This window comes from Sinocyclocheilus anshuiensis, unplaced genomic scaffold (assembly GCF_001515605.1).
Source record: "Sinocyclocheilus anshuiensis isolate Anshui unplaced genomic scaffold, SAMN03320099.WGS_v1.1 scaffold117, whole genome shotgun sequence".
In the NCBI taxonomy this organism is placed as follows: domain Eukaryota; kingdom Metazoa; phylum Chordata; class Actinopteri; order Cypriniformes; family Cyprinidae; genus Sinocyclocheilus; species Sinocyclocheilus anshuiensis.
In genome coordinates, this window is record NW_015536624.1 from 2,625,033 (window position 1) to 2,649,214 (window position 24,182).

The window sequence follows — 24,182 nt, forward strand, 5'->3', positions numbered from 1 at the left end:
GAATTAAAATGCTGTTTACAATGGGACTTACAGTTGGCTTCCTCCAGGGGGCGTTTGGAGCCGCTAAACTAATTATTATTATATAATATTAATTAATATTATCTGTTTTATTTAAGATTTTTGTAGATTAAAAAGAGTTTTTAATCAATTATGTTCAAGAATTAACAATTATATATTAACAAATGTTCTATGTAAAATATAAACAAAATCCATATGAAGTCATCACAAGTGATCGTGATAAGGCTAATCTGATCAGCGCTGAGTAAAGTAACAGACACCACGTGACAACGCCGTTTTATAGTTCGCTTCAGCAAATATTCAAGGAAGTCATTTACACCAGAAAATGGCACGGAGAAACTGACAAAAACATTGATTATAATTCGGAGATTATTATTTAAATCCATCGAATCTGAAAACATATGCGTCGCGAAGCCCCACCCACTTTGGAAACCATCGTTTCACGCTTATTGCCATTCTACCAGTTCACTTGATTCTACTTGTATGGTTCGAACAGCAGACGGCCCAGTTCACACGCCCCCTTGCTTTTAAAGGGACAGAAGCATCTAAGATGAATCAGTTTCACAAATATAACTGCTTAAGAGGGCCATGAACTCTGTTAATTTGATGACAGTGAAACTATCTCTGTATTTAAATTAATTCAAATAAGGCCTTAGTTATATCAAATCATCCAAATAATGTTTGTGGCATTTATGCAATATCATTACCATCAAATGAATGGGATAGTTCGCCCAAAAATGAAAATTCTGTCATTAATTACTCACCCTCATGTCGTTCCAAACCTGTAAGACCTTCGTTCATCTTCAGAACACAAATTAACGTGATGAAATCTGAGAGCCTTCTGACAAAGGTCGTATACCACGATCAAGGCCAAGAAACATAGTAGGGAAGGACATCGTTACAATAATTCATGTTACACCAGTGGTTCTCATCTGTAATTTTACGAAGCTATGCGAATACTGTCTGTGCGCAAAGAAAACAAAAATAATGACTTTATTCAACAATTTGTCTCCTCTGCGTCACCCTGGTGCCATTTTGGAGAGTGTAACGGTGCATGCACATGCTATGATCTAAACGTAAACGTTTACGTTTGGTGCTGCTGACACAGAACACACATGCGCTGTGCCTCGTTTACGTTCGGATCAAAGTATGCACATACGTTGTTTACGTTAAGATCATTGCATGCGCATGCTATGATCTAAACGTAAACGTTTACGTTTGGTGCTGCTGACACAGAACACACATGAAAGTGAAAGTGACGTGACATGTGGCCAAGTATGGTGACCCACGCGCTGTGCCTCGTTTACATTCGGATCAAAGTACACACATACGTTGTTTATGTTAAGATCATTGCATGCGCATGCGTCGTGAATAAAGTCGTTATTTTTGTTTTCTTTGCGCACAAAAAGTATTCTCGTAGCTTCGTAAAATAACGGTTGAACCCCTGATGTCACAGGGACAATTTTAACGATGTCCTTACTACATTTCTGTGCCTTGATTGTGGTAGGAACCTTGCTGTCTGTGGGAGGGTCAGAGAGCTCTCGGATTTCATAAAAATATCTTAATTCGTGTTCAGAAGATGAACGAAGGTCTTACAGGTTTGGAACGACATGAGGATGAGTAATTAATGACAGAATTTTCATTTTTGGGTGAACTATCCCTTTAAGCAATTGTAAAGCATCGGCAACCAGCCACACTTGTAAGTATTTATGTACAGTGAAAATGGCCATGGTAACATCAAGTATTATTAAATCACAATAATTTATTATGGTGTAATAAGTGACAACAAATCAACAGAAATTATTTGTTCATTTATTATCCTATAATGGCGTTTTAAAGTTTACAACATTATAATGAAACCTTCCAATAAATGCATTCAATTTAGCAAATTTATTTTTAAATTATAGATAAAAAGCTATGCTGACAGGCAGTTTCTTCAAGCATCCAACAGGCCAAGTGATGCATTAGAAAGGAGAATAATGACTAAAAACAAGACTGCATAAAAAAAAATATATATCTATATATATATATATATATATACTTTAACAGTCTCGTACGATGACACTGAGGTCTGTCATTGCAGTTCTCAGATTGGCTTCAACACTGGCACAGTTTTGTCTTCTTGCAGACTTTAGGAGCAGCTCTACTCTAACACAACTGCCCGTCTACTTCAAGAGTACCTGAAGACCTTGATCATCTGCTTCAGATGTGTTTGAGTAAAGTCAGATCTAAACAGTAGATCTCCTGGTGGATAGTGTCTTAGGTATCATCACAGGTGAAACACTGTTGATTTTACTGCAGAGGTGAATGTTCCATGGGAATCATAATTCTCGATTCCATCTTTTGGATAAGAGGCACTGTCAAAAACAAAAATAAACAAGTTTGAATGTATTGAACAGTTCTAACAGTTCTACTGAAAACCACCATATGGTGCCATTCACAAATAAAACACATGAATTGCTTACTATTTCAGCATTACTCTAGCATAATTGTGTGAAGTATGCACATTTTCTGTATGCAAGGAATACCCAGAATTCCAAAATTCCCCTTTTGACTCATTATTTGATCAGACAGCCACAAGTTAAGACATTTTTACAGAATTTAAAACAGTATTTTTTTATTATTTCAAAGATAAGTGGATGATTTGCTGAATTAAAATTGGCAATGAAGGATTTATGGATGCATATTAAAATATAATCTACTGTTCAAAAGTTTGACAGTATGTAAGAAAAATGTTAGTAGTCTCTTATGCTCACCAAAGCTTGAAAATACAATATAAACAGTAATATGTCACATGACCCTTCAGAAATTATTACAGTATGCCGATTTGCTGCTCAAGAATGTTATTATTATTATGTAGAAAACAATTGTGCTACCTAGTATTTTTGTGGAAAATGTGACTTTTATCAGAATTATATGATGAAATTGAAAAGAACAGCATATTATTTGAAATAGAATATATTTAACATATTTGAACATATTTGAAAGCATTTGAATGGTAGTGTATAGGCTGCTTTAAAATGATATGTGCTAGGGCTGCACGATTAATCGCATGCGATATTTAACGCGCATCTTATCAGTAAAGCCGGTTCTGTAATCAGCGGTAAATCTCCATCACCTGCGGGCTTTCACATTGAGCAGCATTAACTACACAGAGCCGTTGTTCACTGACGAGCTGCGCTAAACCACGTTCATATTCGCGCGATTTTTTGGGCAGCTCATCAGTGAACAACGGCTCTGTGTAGTTAATGCTGCTCAATGTGAAAGCATGCAGGTGATGGAGATTTACCGCTGATTACAGAACCGGCTTTCTGACAAGATGCGCGTTAAATATCGCATGCGATTAATCGTGCAGCCCTAATATGTGCACATACTTTTTAAACAGACAGGCAGTATAGAGTATATTATTATATTAATAATCAAAAACCCGCTATCTTTGTTCTTACTCACATGTATAGTGCACATTGGCATCCCAGCCCTCTTTTAACCAAGCAGCATTTCTGGTCTCTTCTCTGGACTGCAGGTCTTTATAGGCTAAAACACATTAAAAATATTCAGTACAACTGAGAGATTTTTAAAGCACTTAATAATATGCAATGATCAGAAGAAGATATGTGCTCAGTGAAGGATGTTCTAACCCCATAAATGATGAACAACATACAATTCACCGATCTGTGTGAAGAAGCCGCCCACTGCTTCATTGTTTTCCTGTCTATATTTGATAGCTCGAGCCCTGGAACATGATAAAATAGATTAAATATGCAACATGGTGATATAACATCAGTCTTTTTTCCTTAAGTTAAACTGTACAATTCACACACAAACTTACCAGTGATTTCCCCATTCGATCATTGTTCCAGGCTTGATTCAGAAATTTCAGGACAAACCAAACAGGAAAAAAAGAGAAAAAAAGTTTAAAATTGACTCACCCTCAGGCTATCCAAGGTGCGAGTTTATTTCTTTATCAGAACAGATTTGGAGAAATTTAATATCACATCACTTGCTCAACCAATGGATCCTCTGCAGTGAATGGGTGCCGTCAGAACGAGAGTCCAAACAAACAACTCCAGTCCATCAATTAATGTCTTGTTAAGCAAAAAGCTGCTCGTTTGTAAGAAACAAATCCATGATTAACATGTTTTTAACTTCAAACTGTTCCTTCCAGCTAAAATACGAGTTGTCTATTCATAATAACTGATATCTCCAGTGAAAAGGTTGTTTCACCTCAATCAGGAGAGGAATGTTCATAGATCAAGCATTGCTCACAAGCAAAAAACACAGTCCAAAACATTTTCAAACAAATGGATTTTGATGGGATAGGACAACAGGGGATGGACTTTTTCACTGAAGGAAGCATTATCATGGACTGTTTTATCAGCTGTTGAAACTCTCATTCTGACGGCACCCATTCGCTGCAAAGAATCCATTGATGGGCAAGTGATATAATGCTAAATTTCTCCAAATGTGTTCCAATGACAAAAGAGCTCATCTTAGATGGCCTGATGGTGAGTACATTTTCCTTTAAGCTTTAAAATAAGAAGGTGTATATTTCAAACAGAAAAATTAAATGGTATTTACTACTAGTTGGTATGTTCTCAGTTCATAAATGTTGGGACCGCTTCTGGGCGCAGGCTCGTTCCAGAAACTAAACTCCAGAAGAAGCTGGTTGCGTCGGGAGATCAACATTTTACTCCTCTCTTTTCGAAATGCAAGATACGCCTGCACAGAAAACATTTTGATAAAGAACACACAATACATAGATTCTAACATCCTTACATCTACATTTTAAGAGATGTGTTAAATACCGTATTGCGGTTGAGTTTGCGCAAACACTCTGTTAGAGCAGGATACCCACCAGAATACCTCCAGAGATGCACTGCAAACACAAAACAGCATGTGTCACTATAGTACTACAGCTAACAGATATTTAAACAAACCAAATCTGGTGCTTTAAAAATGCAGTGATTTGTGTATATAAACACTACTTTTCAAATGTTTGGGGTCAGTAAGGTTTTTTTTTAGTTTTTTTTTAGAGAAATTAATATTTCAGCAAAGACACATACATTACAGACAGTAAAGACATTTAGAATGTTACAAATAAATTCTGTTCTCCACAATAATATTTAGTAGGATAACTGAGCAGCATATCTGAATGATTTCTAAAGGATCATGTGACACTGAAGACTGGAGTAATGATGCTGAAAATTCAGCTTTGCATCACAGAAATAAATTGCATCTTAAAATCAAATTCAAATAGAAATTGCAATAATATTTCACAACATTACTCTTTTTACTGTATTTTTGAGCAAATGAAAGCAACCTTATGTGAGCATAAGAGACTTTTTTCAAAAAACACTATAAAATACAAAAATTATGTTGTTTTTCATCTCACCTGCTTGATCCTGTTCACCATACCAGTTGTTCCAGCTTCCAATGACTTCACATGGATAACTTGTGTCACGATGAAGTTCTTTCTGTACCTCATCCCTTAAAATAGACAGTGGGAGTATTTCTTAATTTAAACTAGGCTTGCCACGATAGACGGTGCTGACGGTGATACGTTTATCTAAGGTGATTTTGGAAGTTTTTTTAAACATTTGTTTCTTATTTAACTGGTTCCACATTGTTTGCTGATTTTTACTTTATTTAAACCTATTTTTATTTGTTTTGTTAATAAAAGTTCTATGTTTTATATATAGGCTAAAGTGAGTTTGACATTGTATTTTGTTGTTGCATTCAAGCAATTGACACCGAACTGCCGCTAATTCGAAAGTGAAAGTAAAATGCACGGCGCTTTTAAGCTATTTAAAAGCGAAGGAAAGTGAGGAAAAGAGGGGAAATTCAAACGAACTAAAAAGAACAATTGCTTTACGCCGAATTGCCGCTATTTGAAAGTGAAAGTAAAATGCGCACGCAGCTTTTACAAGCTATTTAAAAACAAAGGAAAGCGAGGAAAAGAGGGAACTCCCCCGCCCCCACGGTGATACCGGTATTACCGGTGTTGTCACACGTCGATTAACCGGTGGGAAAATTTCCTCACCGTCACAACCCTAATTTAAACTTGTTTTAAACTTAAACCACAAAAAAATCATATAGTCAATAGGCTAAAAAAACATAAAATGGTTTAACATGCAGTTTGCACTCCTGTGTTGATCTATTTGATGTTGATCTAACAGGAAGTTGGGGCAGGACATGTCGGTACTATACTAATGATAATAAATCACGATCACATATGACAATCAAGGAACCAAAGTACAACACATCTAGACATGGCAGGCCTGCAAGTGTCATACTGAAATCAAGACTGCACTTTATCAGCAATTGCAAAATCAAAAGGGTGCTTACGACATTTTATTGTATGCCTCCATGCACTCTGGCTTGACATTGTGAACTGAAAGAAAAAACAGGATTGGAAGATGTCAGGAAAGACAAATGGACCAGTATCTCGCAGTGTTAAAACCATTTTTCTAGATGTTCTACTGTAGTTGAAGTAAACATTTTATCACTCAAATCAACCATTTATTGAAATATCACCCTCATTTTTCTAAACCCAATTTTCATTACCATTCTCCATACAGCTGGTCGCTTGAAAACAAAAGAATTCCACAAATAAACACTTTGCAGGCTGATTTATTAAAGCAATTAGTATCAAATAAACAGTTTAGGCTGTTTTCTGGAGGAAAACGACAAGCAAGCACATCATTCATGCATGCAGATATTTTTAGCAATTCCTATCAGCTACATTGCATGCACAATTTCTCCCAAGGCCTAAACATTTGAGCGCATCCTTGAAGGTTTTAGATGGATTGGCTCACACTGAATCTTGTAGAGGTTGCTGGTTTCTTTCTTGGAGAGCAGATTGGAGTGGGCATCTTTCCTGGCATCCGCTTTGTGTGCAAACATGGAACTCAACCAGCCTTCATCACTTTTATTCGCAGAACCTCTAAAGATTCAGAAGCAAAACTGTTTCAGCAAGTGTTTAATAAATATATAAGTGATGCATCACAAGCTGCAACGCACTGTATTACAGAAAGCTTGTACGCACATGGGCAGTTGATGTGACATTTCAAGCAGTGACAGCAAAGGCCGGCAGTGTGACATGCTAAATTTCCTCTTAAATAATTATTATGCATAGTTCTAATGGCTTAATATTAACTTTTATAGCTTAATAGCCCACCTCCCCCTGCAGTGCTATGGTGTTTAAAAATTGCTGCAAAATGAGATGAATATTGCTCATATTTTACATAACACTCCTTATTTTGAAAAAAAAAACTACATTCTAATGATAATTTACAAAGTTTGTGTGGAGAGCTTACTGTAATTTAAAAATTGTTTTTTTATATGCCAATATTTCTTTACTAAAAATGTGCCCGCAGTTATTATTATTAGCTTTATTTATAGGCAATAGCAGTCAGTCTGTAAATTGCTATGGTTAAAAGTATCCACTAAAATATAATAATAATAATTTTAAAAATTAAAATGTGTGGAGACCACTGATTAATAAATAAATTAAATTAAATAATTTTACACTAATTAGCTTGTAGGCCTAATTCTTTTTTTTGTTTTTTTATATATTTGTTAAAATATAATAACAACAACAATAATAATCATCATCATCATAATTAATTTATCAAATTCATAGATTTATATTTATAGATTTATTATAATAGATTTATAAAAACAAAATGTATTGCGAGTTAAAACTAAGTGCTCAAAGAAACAGAGACATTATTGGAATGTCAGAGGAAAAGGTTATTTCATGTGAAAAATCTAGCAATATTACCTGTGCATTGTGGGCGATAATTTGAGGAACTGAATTTATGCACTTTAAAAATTACCTTGTCACACTACAGAACGCTTTTATGCAGCACATTAAGCCTGCACTTTACCTTATACATTCACATATATTTGAACATAACCCCCTGATTTTAAAAATCAAGATTCCGTCCATATTATTCATCAACTGCCTATACTGAATAAATGACTGAATGGACTCTAGTTCTGCAATTTGACTAGCATTGCTGATTAACTTTACCTAGCAACTGTCTCGTGCTTCACGCACCTCTCAGTGACAAATGCTCATTACCTGGCCAGCCATGTTGAATGCACCTTGTTAAGGAAATGCTGCTGTCTGTTGAGGATATGCAGAGACCGTGTTGTCGCCATTATTCTCTCGTGTTGTTTGTAGATTTGCGTCTATATGAAATTGCAGGAGTTGCAACACACGTTTGTCTGAGTTAATGTTTGACACATGTGAACTGTTGGACTTCAGCTTCATGTGCGCCTTTGATTCGTTCAAGTTTAGAAACTCATTAATCATGATGATTAATCTGTTGATATGGTCGCTGATGTCATTAAAGTCCAATCAAAGAAAATCTACTTTTCAAACAAGAATAACTGTTTTGCTAGTTGACTACCCTTACCAAAAAGTAGCATACTTCAAGTTTATTTTATTAAGTATACTTAAGTAAAGTTCAAGTATATTTTTAAGTATACTTTATGTAGTAAGTATACAAATATCAGTGTACTAGTAGTATACTTGTAAGTGTACTATTTCAATACTCCTTGAGACTAAATTGGCCCACTTTCTAGTATATAATAGTATATAAATACTTTTAAGTATACTTTAAGTATAACAGTAGTAAACTTTAAGTAGACAACTAGTTTACAACAATATTTTTAGCTTGTACTGCAAAAGTGAACTTGTATGAATACTGATAGTTTTCTAATTAAATACTTGTAGTAGCATTTTTAGTACACTTAAAATACTAAACTAGCTTAACACTTAAACTAGACAAGTATAGTCTTAGTAAACTATTAGTTTAGTAGTTTTATACTGCAAGTATACTCGTAAGTTTTCTTTAAGTGAACTTTACATCATAGTTTAAGTATACTACTATGTCCCTATTTAGATATTAATTTGTATATATTTTGTTACATGAATATCTGAACATACAAAACATCAAAAGAATTTACATCATACTTTAAGTATACTACTATGTCCCGATTTAGGTATCAATTTGTAAATACTGTATTTTGTTATATAAATATCTGAACATACAAAACACCAAAAGAAAGAACAGGGTATCTGCTTGTAAACAAAAACATTTTATTCTAGCTTCATGCATTCTTTTTTAAACACTTGAATGTGGTAAGTTTCATCAAAAATAAAGAAACAAACAACATTTTGAACAAAAAACTGAAAAAAAAAGACTATGAATTGGATTCAGAACGATAATCAAAACGTAGATAGAGTCGATCAACACCCCAAAGCTTGACAGTCATTATTACCTCTTCATTGGTCGACATTACATCAACTTTACACAGTTTTGATGCTGATTTATGTCTGATGATCGTCTTAGATTACATGTGGAAGCATCTGTTGTTTCGGTTTCTTCTTCACTTTGTTTTGTTTTTTGGAAATTCTGTACAGAAAATGTGTACTAGCGCCCCCTACAGTATAACAATGAAAACACAGATTCTAGGAACACAATTATATTTAGACTTTTTCTAAGTAGGCTATAAGTCAAGTATACTTAAATGCCATTTTAAGTATATTTCTGAGAAGTACAGAAAGCCCATTTCTGAGAAGTACATAAAAAGTAGACTAAAAGTATACTTTCCTATTTTTTTGTTTAAAAGAAGTATACTAATAGCATGCTTGAATAAACTTCTTTTTCGTAAAGGGTAGTTTTAGAGGGTTTTGGAGGGGAAAAAATGTGAATAATAATAATAATGAAAACGGACCAAATGCAATAGTCAACCACCTTTGCTGCCTAAAATACCATAGATTACCACAAATTAAAATGTCAGAATCTGAAAGCTACTTATAGTAGCCAGCCGGGGAAAAAAAAGAATAAATAAACATATCTTAAAAACCAGCTGGTTTGCTGGTTTCTCAGCAGGGTGTATAAAAACCCAAAATTATGTTTTAAGTGAAAGAAATAAATACATGTATTAATACTTTTATAGATTTCTATCTCAAATAAAGGCTTTTGAACTTTATCAAATGTATATCATGGTTTCCACACAAAAATGGAGCAGCACAACTGTATTCAACATTGATAATAATGTTGATTTTTTTTAAACAATTATTTTAAATAATATTAGAATGATTTCTGAAGTATTATGTGGCACTGAAGACTGGAGTAGCCTAATGATGATGCTGAAAATTCAGCTTTGCATCACAGGAATAAATCACATTTTAAAATAGACTCAAATAGAAAACAGTTATTGTAAATTGTAATAATATTTCATAATATTTACTGAATTGGTGATCAAATAAATGCATTACAGACTTCTTTTGAAAACATTAAAAAAATCGTACCTACCCCAAACTTTTAAACGGTAGCGTACTATAAAGTAATTAGATCAAATCGGCTTGCTTCACACGTCATCTCATCCACCCATTTTGTAAGTAATATTTTAAAGTATATGGTCACTAATGTCATCAAATCTTTTTCTAAACATTATTCTACCGAACCGTTGTTCCCTTAACACCGGAAACCATGATCCATCAACCATGACTTGATCCAATTTACCATGTGGAGGAGTGTGGAGCGAGATTCAAATCAGTTTAGAGTCTCGGTTTTATTATGCAAGTTCAGAAATACATTTGCAGTTCTACAAGCCTACACGATTACAATTGGATTGTCCAGAATGTGTTCAGCTCAGCTCTTTTTAATTAAGCACTGCATAAATTTTTCCACCATGTTTCACTTGGAGGTTTGGGAGTGTTTCTTTGGTGCTTTCGAATAAGTCTTCAAATTCTTGGTCCGCGCAAATATCCTATGAGAAACTGAGGTTAGAGATATGCAAAACCAGTAAGGAAAAGGAAATATGAGAAATGAATGGGAAAGATTCACTCACAGAGAAGTCTAAGAACTCTACTTCAGTTTCTGGGTTTGCTTGAACTGATTTTAAAATGGCGAAGCATCCCGCTGACTGCATTGGGTTCCTAGACATCTGGATCATACGGAAAACCAACAAAATTAGTCATAACAAAGATAGAAATGCCATAAATCTCTTGTGACACAAACTTGAAAGTCTAAGCTTAAAAGCCATGCTTGCTTCAATAATTCCCTGCTGTTACTATTTTAATCTTTCGTACTTTGAGAATTCGTAGAGTCGTGTTCACTTTGAGGCCCAACGCAAAATGGATGGCTCCTTCGAGCGGTATGCGATTATTGCCGCAGATGAAGAAAAAAGTATTTTAAGCAAGTATTTGAGGTACTTTTATTCTAGCTGTCAGTTTAGCGACTGTTTGCAAAGTCTGGTGTTTGTGGATTTCACCACTGCAAATAAATCATGAATAACTGTGCATTGTGAACATTCAAACTAATTTAGCAGAGAAATGTTGATGTTGAATCTCACAATTACGGCAATAAATCAAGGACTGTGAACACGCAGAAAAGAATAGGTGAGGTGGTCCATTGACTCATAGGTGATGCACTTGCTTTCTATGAATGCCTGCTTTCTATAAATACAGTTACAGTATAAAATATAATCACACTGTGACAACAGTACCTAATGTTCAGATCCTCCAGTGTATTGTTGTGTTTGAGTGCTTCCTTTAGAGCCACGGCTCCTTCTTTGCCCAGGCCGTTGAACGACAAATCCAGGGTCCGCAAGAAGATATTTCCCTTCAAAATCAAATCCAACAGAATGACTACAGTAACATATGTGCAGAATTTAAGTGCTTCAGAATATTTTTTTAAAAGGGACATATTGATTTATTTTTTCCCACACTGAGGCCCACTTATAATTTGTTTGCATCAGGATTTATTTTAAATAATAATAATGTTTTTATAATTATTTCTTTATTTTGAATTTTATGCATCCCCTTTTGACCCTTTGAATTGTGCAACTTGACAGGGAGAAAGTTTAGAGTTCTTAAAGTTACAGTTAAACTAACTATTTTAACTCAAAAGATGAAGTAAATTTTGATTCCTCATGATAAGACCCCTTTTACTTTGTAGGATGCTGGACCAAACAGCATTTTGCTATATTTAGGTTGTTAAGTCCTGACTTGATCAATGGATGTTAGGCCAAAGTAAGTTCTTACATGAGTGAGTGACTCTGGCAGAGGATGGACTTTATTTTCCTCTTACCTCCAGGCCTTTAGCAAATGCAATGGCTCCTTTTCCTCAAATGCAGTTCCAAGCCAGATTGAGTGACTTCATTTCCGTGTTCTCTGCAATAGCAGCAACCAGGATTTCCCCTGAGGGAAGGAGAACGATGGAGTAGAGCAACATGGGGGAGTTACTGTTATTAATTCAGTGTATTATTGTGTCTCCCACTTACAATTTAATTTCTGTATGATCTAACTGGATATTAACTAGTAAATTAGGCCAAAAATATTATGGTCCCCGTGTGAGCAACTCTCTTTCTACACATAATATAATATAATCAGGAAAAAAATCTGGGGGAATTTTTTTTTTCTTTTGTGGTGAATCTCATCATTTCTGACCAGTCTTTATACAGCAAAATAATGATGTCCTTGTTCTAAAACCAGTTGAGAGCCACAGATTTAGTTGAAACTTTTATCCAAAGCAACTTGAAGTCCTTATTATTAGAAAGATAATCCCTCTGGAGTAACCTGAGGTGAAATGTCTTGCTCAAGCATGCAATGGTGATAATTCATATTTTACTCCTCGAGGGGATTAAACCTGCAAACGTCCAGTTCTGCGCTTTAGTTAGTGTCCTACCATGTCTACCAACCTTAAAATATAAATGTACACTTATTTGTCATGGCAATAATCTTGAGAACCCTGGGAGATGTACACTACTAAAAGAACACTACTATGTATACTTAAAAGAAATATACTTTTATTCAGCAAGGATGCATTCAATTGATAAAAAGTCAAAAAATATATATAATTAACTTTATATTCATCAAATAATTCTGTTTTCAAAACTGTTTTTAACATTGATAACAATAAGAAATATTTAGCAAATCAGCATATTAGAATGATTTCTGAAAGATCATGTGACACTGAAGACTGGAGTAATGATGCTGAAAATTCAGCTTTGCATTACAGGAATAAATTATATCTTAATACATATAAAAAACACTTATTTTAAGTGTTATTATACTGTTTTTACAGTAATTTTGATCAAATAAATGCAGCCATGGTGAGCATAAGAGACCTCTTCCTTTTTTGAATGGTGGTGTATTATGCATACTAAATAGCATTTCCTGAAACTGTTACCATTTTCAAAGCTCTTAAATAAATAAAAACTCAGTGAATATCATATTTGATATACATAACTGTATCAGGCCTTATTGACTGCATTTGCAATGGTCACCAGGGTAGCCTGCCAAGAATAAGCAAGCAGTGCATGATTATAAAAAGAAAGCCATCACCATATGTAATATGAACAGAGATGTGCCAGTGGAATCTGTTAAGGATGTATGAATCATGGCAGGTCATGGAGGAGTTCCTCTTGATGATTATATGCAATATTTTATTGAGGTAATTTCCCTATCTTCACACTCTGTCATTCATGCTGACAGCTATGGGGCTTTAGGACTGTATTCTATATCCCTTATCATCATACTGGAGTTTCTGATCATTTGAGATCCAGCCCTCTGGATATTGCAAATATGAAGATATTGTGCTTGTGTTTACGCGGAATATCATTTCCAATTTGCATTGCAGTTAAGAAGAGAGCACTTAGCTATAAAAAAAACTACATTATTTTGAAGAATTGCATTTCCATACATTCCCACAGAAAGTTATGAATAATCTCTGAGATGTGTTTGAAAACAGCGGATTTGAAGGTTTTTATAAGCAGGCTTCACCACTGACCCATTTATCAAAGTATTAAAAATAACATTGTAGATAAAGGTTTGTTTAAAAGCAAATTTATCACCTCTCATTAGACATACTACAATGGACCAATATCTGTGTCCACGTAACCTCATCAATACACCTCAAGCAACTTTTCATTGACAGCAGAAATAGAAATATGTTCACATTAACTTATGTTACACTGGATATTAAACAACAGTTCCGGTCTTTGGGTGTGTTTAACTAATGGCGCTTTTCCACTGCGTGGTAGTGTTGGGTTGTTCTTGAACGATTCGTTCATTTTGAACGAATCTTTAATGTGACTTGGGAAGAACGAGTCGTCTCGGGGAGTGATTCGTTCAGTCGTGCATGCGCAACATCCTATAGGTTCTGTACTGGAATTAGTCAAGTAGTTCACCTGTTTCGAGTCTTCGGGTTTTCCGAGTCGTTCGTTCATCACGTGACAGCCCCATAAGCTTAACCAATGCAGTCTGAGCCGGAAAGAGAATTGATTAGTTCATCTCTTGAGTCTTCGGGTTTTTCGAGTCGTTCGTTCATCACGTGACAGACCCATAAGCTTAACCTATGCAGTCTGAGCCGGAACACTAACATTTTAATTATATTTTGCTAAAATGAACTAAATGACTCGAAAAAAGATTCGTTAATTTTGCTGAACGAGACTCAAAGGTCCGAGTCAGTAAAATGATCCGAACTTCCCATCACTACTGTGTGGTACGACTTGGCTCGGCACGCGTTTCCACTGCAGTTTAGTACCGCTTTAGAGTGGGCGGGATTATTCACATGTCGTTATAGTTACTACTGCCGTGACTCCTGAAAAACGTTTGATAGCCGCTCCTCGGCTATCAACGAGAGGAACGTCTGTACTTCCTCAACAGACCACGAAACAGACACGGAATGTGTCTCGTGTCGCTAGTTCAATGACTCAGGTAATGACGATTCTCTCTGGCCAATCAGTGATCAGCAGAGTTTACAGTCACGTTTTGGTAACGGTACGGTTCGCTTGGAACCTCAACCGAGGTGGTACTGAAAAAAGTACCAGGTACTGTACACAGTGGAAAACCCCCAAAAGTGAACTGTACCGAACCGTACCGTGCCGTACCATGCAGTGGAAAAGCGCCAATAACTCTTAAATAACTCTTTCTGCACGTTACATACGTAAGAGTAAGTAACTCTTTCTGCACGTTACATGCATACAGCATCTCTTCCAGCAGATGGCGACAACTGTTTTTATGAGTGAGTCACCGAATGTTAACTGAACGTTCCAATCGTTCAAAATAATTGGATGCGACATGCACTTTTACAAGTAGTTTAAACTGAAATGTGTGTTGGCAGTGTGTGTACACAACCACTCTATAACGATAAAGATCCACCCAGTGTTTTTTTTTTATCTCGTTAAATAATTTCCCCTTTCTCATATCAAGCCATTCTCAGATGCCTGTCCCAGGCCCCTCCCACGATTGTTGATTGACACTAGTGTTTTACCTTAGACCCGCCCTGAGTGAGCTGTCATCAGTTCGCCATTGTTTCGACGCTGGAGCAGATGTAGACAAGAATGGCTCCTAAGCAATTGAGGTGTTCTGTTGTTGGATGTAATAACGAACATAGCAGTTGTCATTTACTCCCGACATCTGAGCCGCTGAAAACGCAGTTGATTACATTTGTTTTTGAAGAGAATGCGTCCACGATCTACCTAAATGCTTTTATGTTCACGCGAATCATTCGTGATCCAGCCTCGCCTACAGAAGAAGTGAGTATAAGGTTCTTTTATGAATCTTTGCAAATAATCGTCTTTCCAAATAATGTGCTAGTTGCTGCCTTCGGAGGAAGCATTCCAAGGCAGGAAGGCATCAAGGCACGTCCGAATCCAAATTCTGCTTTACTTCCTGTCTCCGGAGGTACGTCTTTCCAAATAATGTGCTAGTTGCTGCCTTCGGAGGAAGCATTCCAAGGCAGGAAGGCATCAAGGCACGTCCGAATCCAAATTCTGCTTTACTTATAGTAATTAAATATTTGTTTAGTTATCACCAAAACTCGTTCTATTTTGTTGTAGATCATTAAAACATTAGGCTGCCTCAGAAACCTGTCCGAAATCAGTTTCATGAGGTGCCTTTGTGCAAAAACGCTGCCTGGAAAGTCAAGCAAGTCAGCTGCCTATGCTTTCGGACGCAGCCAGTCTCATGAGAACGGCTCGTCACCCCACTGAAGAGAGGGGCGGTGTGAGCAGAGCTCATTAGCATTTAAAGGAACATGCACTAAAACGGCTTGCTGAAAACAGAGCTGATTTTGACAAGGTAAAAAGGGTGTTGTTTTACACTACCATTGAGAAATTTTAACCAAAGTATGTTATAGACTTTTCATTAAGACCCTAAAGAATCATATCAACTTGTGGAAAATGGGCATCAGATGACCCCTTTAAAAAAACGATTAATTTACGCCATTACTCAGAAATGGACAGTGCTGGGGACATTCTAAAACGCTTAACGTGAAAAACACTTAACATGGCACATACGTACAGACAAGCAGAGTTCTTAATAAAAATGCAATGCGTTTAATTACGCATTAAGTGCTTTCCTCCCATAGAAAACCGTTATAAGAAAAACGCTTAACGTGGCTTAATGTTTTTGATTCTTTGATGATTCTCATTAAGTTGTGGTCAGAGGCGGACAGTAACTAACTACATTTACTTGTACTTAAGTACACTTTTTGAGTATCTGTACTTTACTTGGGTATTATTTTTTCTGGGAACTTATGACTTTAACTTCACTACATTTGAAAGACGAATATTGTACTTTTCACTCCACTACATTTCTATCAAGGTCCTCGAAGTAGAAAGTTGTTACTATGTAGCGGCTTTGAAAGTCAGTGGGTGATTTTTTCTTCTCTAAAACGTGACTTTCTTTTTTTCAGACAGTTTATCAGTAATCACTCTTGTGGGGCTACATTAAGAGATTTCCCAGCATTTTTTGAACACTGACCAGTTGCAAATGTGATATTTATTTACAACTCGCTTTCACAACGAAACACACAGCGTCACACACGGCTGGCTTAAGTGAGCGGTGGCCAGCGACCTAGAGTGAGCGGAGGCTGGCGGGCTTGACAACGGTGTGGCCGGCGGATTCGACGAAGGAGCAGCCGGAGGGCTTGCGGCAACCACATGTTTCTTTTAAAAACACTGTTTTAATGCATTAAGCCATGTTAAGCATTTTTCACATTAAGTGTTTTAGAATGTCCCCAGTGCAGCCAATTTCAGAATTTTGTCATCAAATCTAGTGACTTTCTCACTTTTGCTGCGGTGAATTTGTCCGCCATGTTTGTTCCGATAGGGTTCCGATTTCACAGCACATTTGGACCTAGTGATGTTACGTTTGAAGAGAAAAAAAAACCCCAGCACATTTCACATTAAAGCAATGTACCAGATCGATTAGTTTTTGCCAAAAGCACGTAATTTATGACGCCCGAAGCTTTGTTTGCTTAAAAATGACGTGACTGCTTATTTAGTATCTGATTCAATAGCAGCTAATCACGCCAGCGTTTTCCTTACTCTAATGCATTCTAATGTGTCTTTTGTTTTTTGTTAAGCTAGTTATGATTGCAATAGGCACATATAGACAGATAACAGATTTAATTTATGAATTTATGTTTCATTTAACATGGTGTACTGGCACTAAAATAAATAAAATAAAGTAGCTATAATAAATAAATATTAGCTATAGCTATTATTTCTTTAAAATAAAATAAAGAACAAGTTGCATAATCAAAAGTAAAACAGCAGTTCTCCATCCTTGCACCATTGAAGGCACCATTGCTGCACAATTATATGTTTTCCTTGATTAAAAAACATCACATTTTGCCGTTATTTTTTCAGTTTCATAAATTTAATAAAGCAATGAAGCTCTCCAATGGTTCATGTCTAAGTACCCTGCCAGTTGAGAGTCACTGCACTGGGCAACTTATCTTTTGCTTCGTGAACTGAAACTAAATTATCCAAATTTGTGTCTAGACATTTTTATTATACTCTGTAGTGCTATAAAATCATCAGTATAATGAACTGCTCAAAGTAAGTGAAACGGACAGATTTTAATTGCATTCCCATTGTGCAATATGGCGTTAAAGGTTAATGTTCTTTTTGTTATGCATATGTTGGGTCAAATCTCAAGTTGTTTTTTTTCTAGTACTTGTCCTACTAAGTGACCATGAAACTGTAGTCTTCCAGTCCAACTGTTACACGTTACCATTCAAGACGTGGCAGCCAAATGCCTCAAAAACCACTAAATGCCCCTCTGAGAGCAAAGTTATTCAGAGGTCGGCAGTAATCAAGCCTTGAACCTTTCATTAGCAGCTTTTCACATCATCTCACACCTGCTATATCTCCGAATCTGTTGTGACTCAGTTTGAGGTGCTGAAGTTTCTGGTTGCTGATCAGAGCTGGGGACAGGTGTCTGGCCACTCGCTCGTCCAGATGGTTCCTGGAGAGGTTGAGAGAGAATAGGGTAGAGTTTTCCAACAGCATGCTGGACAGAGCCCTGGCTCCGTATTCACCCATCCGGTTTTCAGACAAATCAATTTCTGGGAAGTAAAAACATAGGTTTTACAGTTCATATCTTGAGGGAGTGCTGCAAAACCAACCGTATCAACTACACCAAATCAACCAAAATGCACAGTGAATGATGGCTAAAATGTGCATTAAAACTGTGGACTGTGAAACTGTTGTATGTTGTTTTGAATTGGATATTATCTATTACATTTTCACCAGCAGACTCTAGATATTTGAGCCTCTTTGTATGTGCTCAGATACCACAATGTAGGACAGCAACAATTAGATATGACAAACTTTGATGTAGGCTTGACAAAGCTGTTGTCTGAAAGTTTAAAATAACTTTTGAAGTTTGAAGGTTTTACACAGAGAAGTCAGAGAAAGTCAATAAAATATTGCTAACATGATTTAGCACATTGATATCATGTAGCTAGCATGATAACATATTGCTGGAATCACCATGTGATGTATCGCAATCTTCATAACAATAAACAGTCTGACTTGTGATGCAGCCTGGAATTAAACCACATCACGTTGGTTTGTCTGGCCAGAGGAGAACTGTCGCCTGATTTCTTTCCAGTTTTTTTATTCCCCTCCATTTTTGTCACTGATCGAGTTTGGGTTCCTTCCCAAGTCGCCTTTGGCATGCTTAGTTGTGGACAGTTAATATTTAGCAATATTATTGAATTGAGTGTGCACACTGCTGAAAAAAAAAAACAACAAAAACCATCACAGAAATTATAATGGTTTCCACTACAAATACCATTACAAACATTACAAACCATCAACTATTAAGCATTAAAACAACTAAAACAAAAAAAATCCTGTACCTTGTTTTGGGACATATTCCATTTAGTGGTTTTTATCAAGCCACCAATAGAATAGATCCACAAGTTTCCATTAAAATCAATACAATTCCCCTTACAAAGAGTAAAACCATTACAAATTCTGTAATGGTTTCTATTTTTTTTTTTTTTTCAGCAGACATGGATGAGAGCTGAACTGGGCTGGATGATGACATCACTGTTTTCTACAGTGCTGCTTTATAGCTGAATTGATCTTCTTTCATATTTGATGATCTTTACACAGTCATTGAACTGAACTGAATCAACACTGAATAGACCCCAGCTGAAAAACATGACACTATTGTATTTTTTAGAGCTGCTTTACAGCAGAATATAAATAAAGGTTACTTGATTTGCTGGCATGTTTTAGCATGTTGCTAGCATAATTTAGCACACTGATAGCATGATTTAATGCTTTGCTAGCATCCTTTAACAATGTTGCTAACATGTTTCTAACACGATTTAACACATTTCTAGCATGTTTCTAATATGATTTAGCACATCACTAGCACCTTTTAGCATATTTTAGCACATTGTCAGCATTTTAAGATGTTGCTAGCATATATATGTATATTTAAATTCCACATTCAACCATTCCAGAAATGCTGGTGTATCTGCCATCTTGGAACAGTCATCACTCACAGTAAAAATGCTTGTTTCTAGCATGTTTCTAACATGATTTAACACATTGCTTGTATGTTTTAACGCTGTTAGAGTATTACTTACATGAATTAACACATTGCTATTATTTTTCAGCATGTTTCCAGCATGATTTAGCACACAACTAGCATCTTTTAACATAATTTAGCATAATTTAAGAAGTTGTTAGCATGTTCTTAACATGTTTTAACACATTGTTAGCATTTTAAAATGTTGATAGGATGTTTCTTGTATCATTTAGCACACTAGCATGTTTTAACATGTTGCTAGCAAGTTTCTAGTAGGGTGACCATACGTGCCATTTTCCCAGGACGCGTCCTGGCAAAATGGCACGTATGGTCACCCTACATTACTTTATCCGTTGCAAAGCCACAACCAATCCTATGGCTTTTTGCACCCCACAGTTTTGTGTTAATCAATTAGTGAGTTTGACAGTTTGAGCTGCTTCTCTACTAATAACCAGGAGAATAAACTAATTAACAGGTTGCAATGCGCAATATGGAGCTTGTCAGGGCATGGCAAGATAATTACTTTAATTGGATGTAAGAATCCTTCACCCTAGTTTCTAGCATGAATTAACATTGCATAGACATTTTCAACCCACCAAAGGAAGTCTCTGGGAATTTGGGCCTGTTTGGAAACCTGATATGGAAATCAGTATGTTGGGTTAGTTATGCCACCATAAAACATCTTGCAAGATATTGCTTTCTAAAATATTCCAGACTTGTCCAACCCCCATGTTCCTCTATAAAAAAACATGACAAGACTGTCTCACAGATGAGATCAAACAGACTTTCGGACTACTAGTGAATCACAAATAAAAGTCCAGAAAACAAGGCAGTACTGTGATGTTGTGTGTGGAACTGCAGGAAGTCACCTGTGATGTAACAATTCTCTTTGAGCATATCAGCAATGGAAGCCCCGCCTATTCCCTCCATCCTATTATCTCACAGATTGAGCTTCAGGATGGAGGTGTTGGTTACTAAGGAAATGGCCAGAGCTTTGGTACCCTACAGAGGAAAGTTTTTAAGATGTTTATATCTTTTGTTATTCGTATAGAATGCAGCAGTCAGGCTCTGGGAGTAAAAATGGACCTACAGACCTACTGTGAGCTATAAGGTTGTTAATTGATGCGTTTGTTGTAGCCATCAGTCCATATTATTCCAACTTATTATTAAATATTTCATGTTTAACAGTGAAAATTCTTAGTGAAAAATTACATTACCCATGATTAAAATCTCCACCAATCATCCAACAGAATCACACCAGAAAAACTCTTTAGTGCCGTAAATGTAAAATATACAACATCTTTAAATCATTAGTTTTACATTTCGCCGTCATTCTTAATTTAATCGTTATTCGCAATGGTTCAGGGGAAACTGTAAAAGTTTTTCCTTTGCATTTTTGAATAGTTTTGTGTACTGATGATAACATTGTCTAAACAGCTCTCATTCACATGGATCTGTAAAAACAACTAAAAACGCTGTATTATACATGCCAGGTCAGTAGATGGCGATGTCACTTATACTACGCATCTGCGCACAAACACTAACACTACTTATAGACTATCACTGAAGATGTAATATGTATGTATGTGACAACCGTTTCACAAATTTGCATTTTCAGAGTGTACATGGAGATGATATCGCGTTATCGTTTTCAAAAATTTGAATTGCTCAGAGTAAGTGAAACGGACAGATTTTAATTTAATTCCCGTTGAGCAATACGGTGTTAAAGGTTAATGTTATTTTTGTTATGCATGTGTTGGGTCAAATCTCGAGCTGTTTTTTTTTATAGTACTTGTCCTACTAAGTGGCCTTGAAACTGTAGTCTTCTTCTAAATCAGTTTCTTTGCTCTTACCTGTGAGCCCAGCCCATAATGCAGGAAGTAGGATACTGGAATTACATTCAGCATCTTACAAGCCTCTCTGTAGCTTGACTGTCCTGTAGGGTCATATGCTCGTCTTTCATCTAGAACATAATCAGAATACCTCTCATTCTTTTGTTTGATAAAACAGCTCGTATGCACATAAATTATGCAAAATGTTATTGACATCTGCAATCATGATACTATGTTAATTTCTCAATATATACAGACAAACTCAAAATACTAAAACCATAAAATCGGTAATCCTATAATATTCTGGTGACTGTGGCCCCTTTCAATTTACTTTCCATCTGAATTAATATTAATAATAATTATTATTTATAATGCACCTTTCTCATACTAAAGTGCAAGAAATCTTAATATAAATGCAAAAGAATAAATGTAATAATAATAATAATAATAATACAAAAATACACAACAAAGAACGAAAACATTGAATAACTGCTTACAAAAGCAATAAAACATCTCAAGGAGGTACCATTCATGTCTGCAGCACAAACTGTATGAGACAAGTTACGCACTAAAATTTAAAATACAAGGTTAGAGGTTTACTATTATCATTATGACTTATGAGTGAAAACAATAGTGATGCTTTCCTTAGCAAGCACAGTTAATCAATGCAGTAGAAGACAACCAATGTGCCGTACTCACACATGCAACCTTTACAGCTCAAATGAGATGAACTGGTGTGACTTTATAAACCAAATAAGAGAACAATGTATCATTGTTTCTCATTGAGATGCGCAATTATCATGAATGTGGAAAATTCCCAAGCCATTCATTAAGCTATGCGGAGGCACACAGCAGTAATCTAGCAGATGGCTATCTGTAATAAGCTGAATAAACAGCCATCAGAGAGATAGTGAGAGATGGATGGAGCCGTGATTTATGTATATGTAGAGGAGTGTGTAGGTGTTTCGGTATCTGCAGAACAAGCAGGTGAAAAATGAGAGAGAGAAAGAGAGAGAGACCTGTCTGAAATTACAAGCATGACTCATGGCCGTTTGCCTGTTTTATTCCCCTTTGAGTGGCAACATCATATTCTGTGCCCCTTAGCTCTTTGACACCCTCTATCAGAACGTGCATCACCCACGTCCCCCCGTCGGCCCACTTTCTTTCTCTCTGCTCATATTCACACTTTCACTTTTAATAAGAACTCTCACTGTGAAATCTGTCAAGTTCCAGGTCTGTGTCAAAAGCTTCGTCACTGATGACACACTCTTCCTCCTGCTGCTGTCCATCACCTGGATGGATACCTCCACCTTCATCCACCTCGTCTTCTTCATTCGTATGATCTTCATCCTGATGGGCCATTCTTGTGCTTTGATGCTGGCGGGGCGATCTAGACACTCTCTGAGCGGAACAACGCAGAGGATACTCTGAGAAATGAGAACTCATCAGTTCACCAGAGTTTTGCCAAATTAACCATTTAATCCCACCGGTCACAATAGTGAGTGTGAAAAAGGTTTTAATTTATAAAGCTCTAAAAACCTTACTGACTGATGTTTTAGTGCACTTCCTGCAAATATGGCAAAAAAAGGGTCTCAATGAAATATGTGCAGTTTCACATGGTAAGTGCAAATTGTCACATGACCAGAGCAGTTTACTTCCTGTTTGCACCATGAGAAGATGATGGCTGCATCAAAGCTCCAAAACTAAAGTATGTTAACATAAAGATATTACAAAGATTTTTGGTACACATTATCTTTGAGATGTCTAGTATTAATATATGAATTCACATATATTCAGTTTTGTTGAGTGTGATCATAGAATGAGTAAACATGTTGATGGTCACAATAGTGACCGGTGGGATAACAGTGAACTTAGGTATAGAATATAAATCCAATTGCAGGTGTTAGTGAAGGCTGCACTAAAATGTTGCAATGACAAAATATTGCACTAAATTAAAAGTTCAAATGTTACAAATAAGTTACAATATTAATGTTGTAATACTGGTAGCACTAATATAAAAATGTGAAGATATGTTACAAAAAAGTCACAATTTTGAAATACGTTGATGGTTGCATTTTTTGTCTTTTATCTCAGTATGCCTGTCAGTGTTGTATAAGTTTTTTTTTAAGCATAATAGTAACCCTAGAATGGGATCATACAGTTTGAAATAGCTGGGCTAAGATATATTAAAAAATGTATGACTGCAGAAATATGTTAATTCAGTATACACATTATCCCACCGGTCACAAAAAGAAAAATTTTCACACACTTTTCCAAAAAAAAAAAAAAATTATTGATTATTTCAAAGGGTTACTAATGACACATCATTTGGATATTTTCATGTCTGGAAAAAAATTGCGATTAAACGGGTTAAGAACTGAAGAATTGGCTCCTTTTTAATTTCTGATTGTGAACAGGCTATCCATCCATCCATCCATCCATCCATCCATCCATCCATCTATCTATCTATC

At 35.9% G+C, this 24,182-nt stretch overlaps 1 protein-coding gene and 1 pseudogene across 1 annotated transcript; both read right to left on the reverse strand.

Moving 5' to 3' along the window:
- Positions 1-2,119: 2,119 nt before the first annotated feature.
- On the reverse strand, positions 2,120-8,325 carry LOC107653245 (protein NipSnap homolog 1-like). The gene is made up of 10 exons (XM_016439918.1): positions 8,105-8,325; positions 6,834-6,961; positions 6,364-6,409; positions 5,411-5,505; positions 4,824-4,894; positions 4,597-4,737; positions 3,848-3,879; positions 3,657-3,751; positions 3,469-3,552; positions 2,120-2,375 (listed from the first exon to the last, which is right to left on the reverse strand). Exons 1-10 carry the CDS (start codon positions 8,182-8,184, stop codon positions 2,311-2,313), a joined length of 837 nt encoding a protein of 278 aa, XP_016295404.1. The 5' UTR covers positions 8,185-8,325; the 3' UTR covers positions 2,120-2,310.
- Positions 8,326-10,676: 2,351 nt separating this feature from the next.
- LOC107653255 (leucine-rich repeat-containing protein 74B-like) overlaps positions 10,677-24,182 on the reverse strand; it is a 16,035-nt pseudogene continuing 2,529 nt past the window's right edge.

Bases quoted from the DNA above. Each gene is read 5' to 3' on its own strand.
- LOC107653245 (XM_016439918.1), bottom strand. From the start codon at position 8,184: ATGGCGACAACACGGTCTCTGCATATCCTCAACAGACAGCAGCATTTC. The intron at 6,410-6,833 runs GTGAGCCAATCC...TTTTTCTTTCAG, and splicing joins CAACCTCTACAAGATTCAGT to TTCACAATGTCAAGCCAGAG. The intron at 2,376-3,468 runs GTGAGTAAGAAC...TGTTTTTGACAG, and splicing joins TGCCAATGTGCACTATACAT to TGCCTCTTATCCAAAAGATG.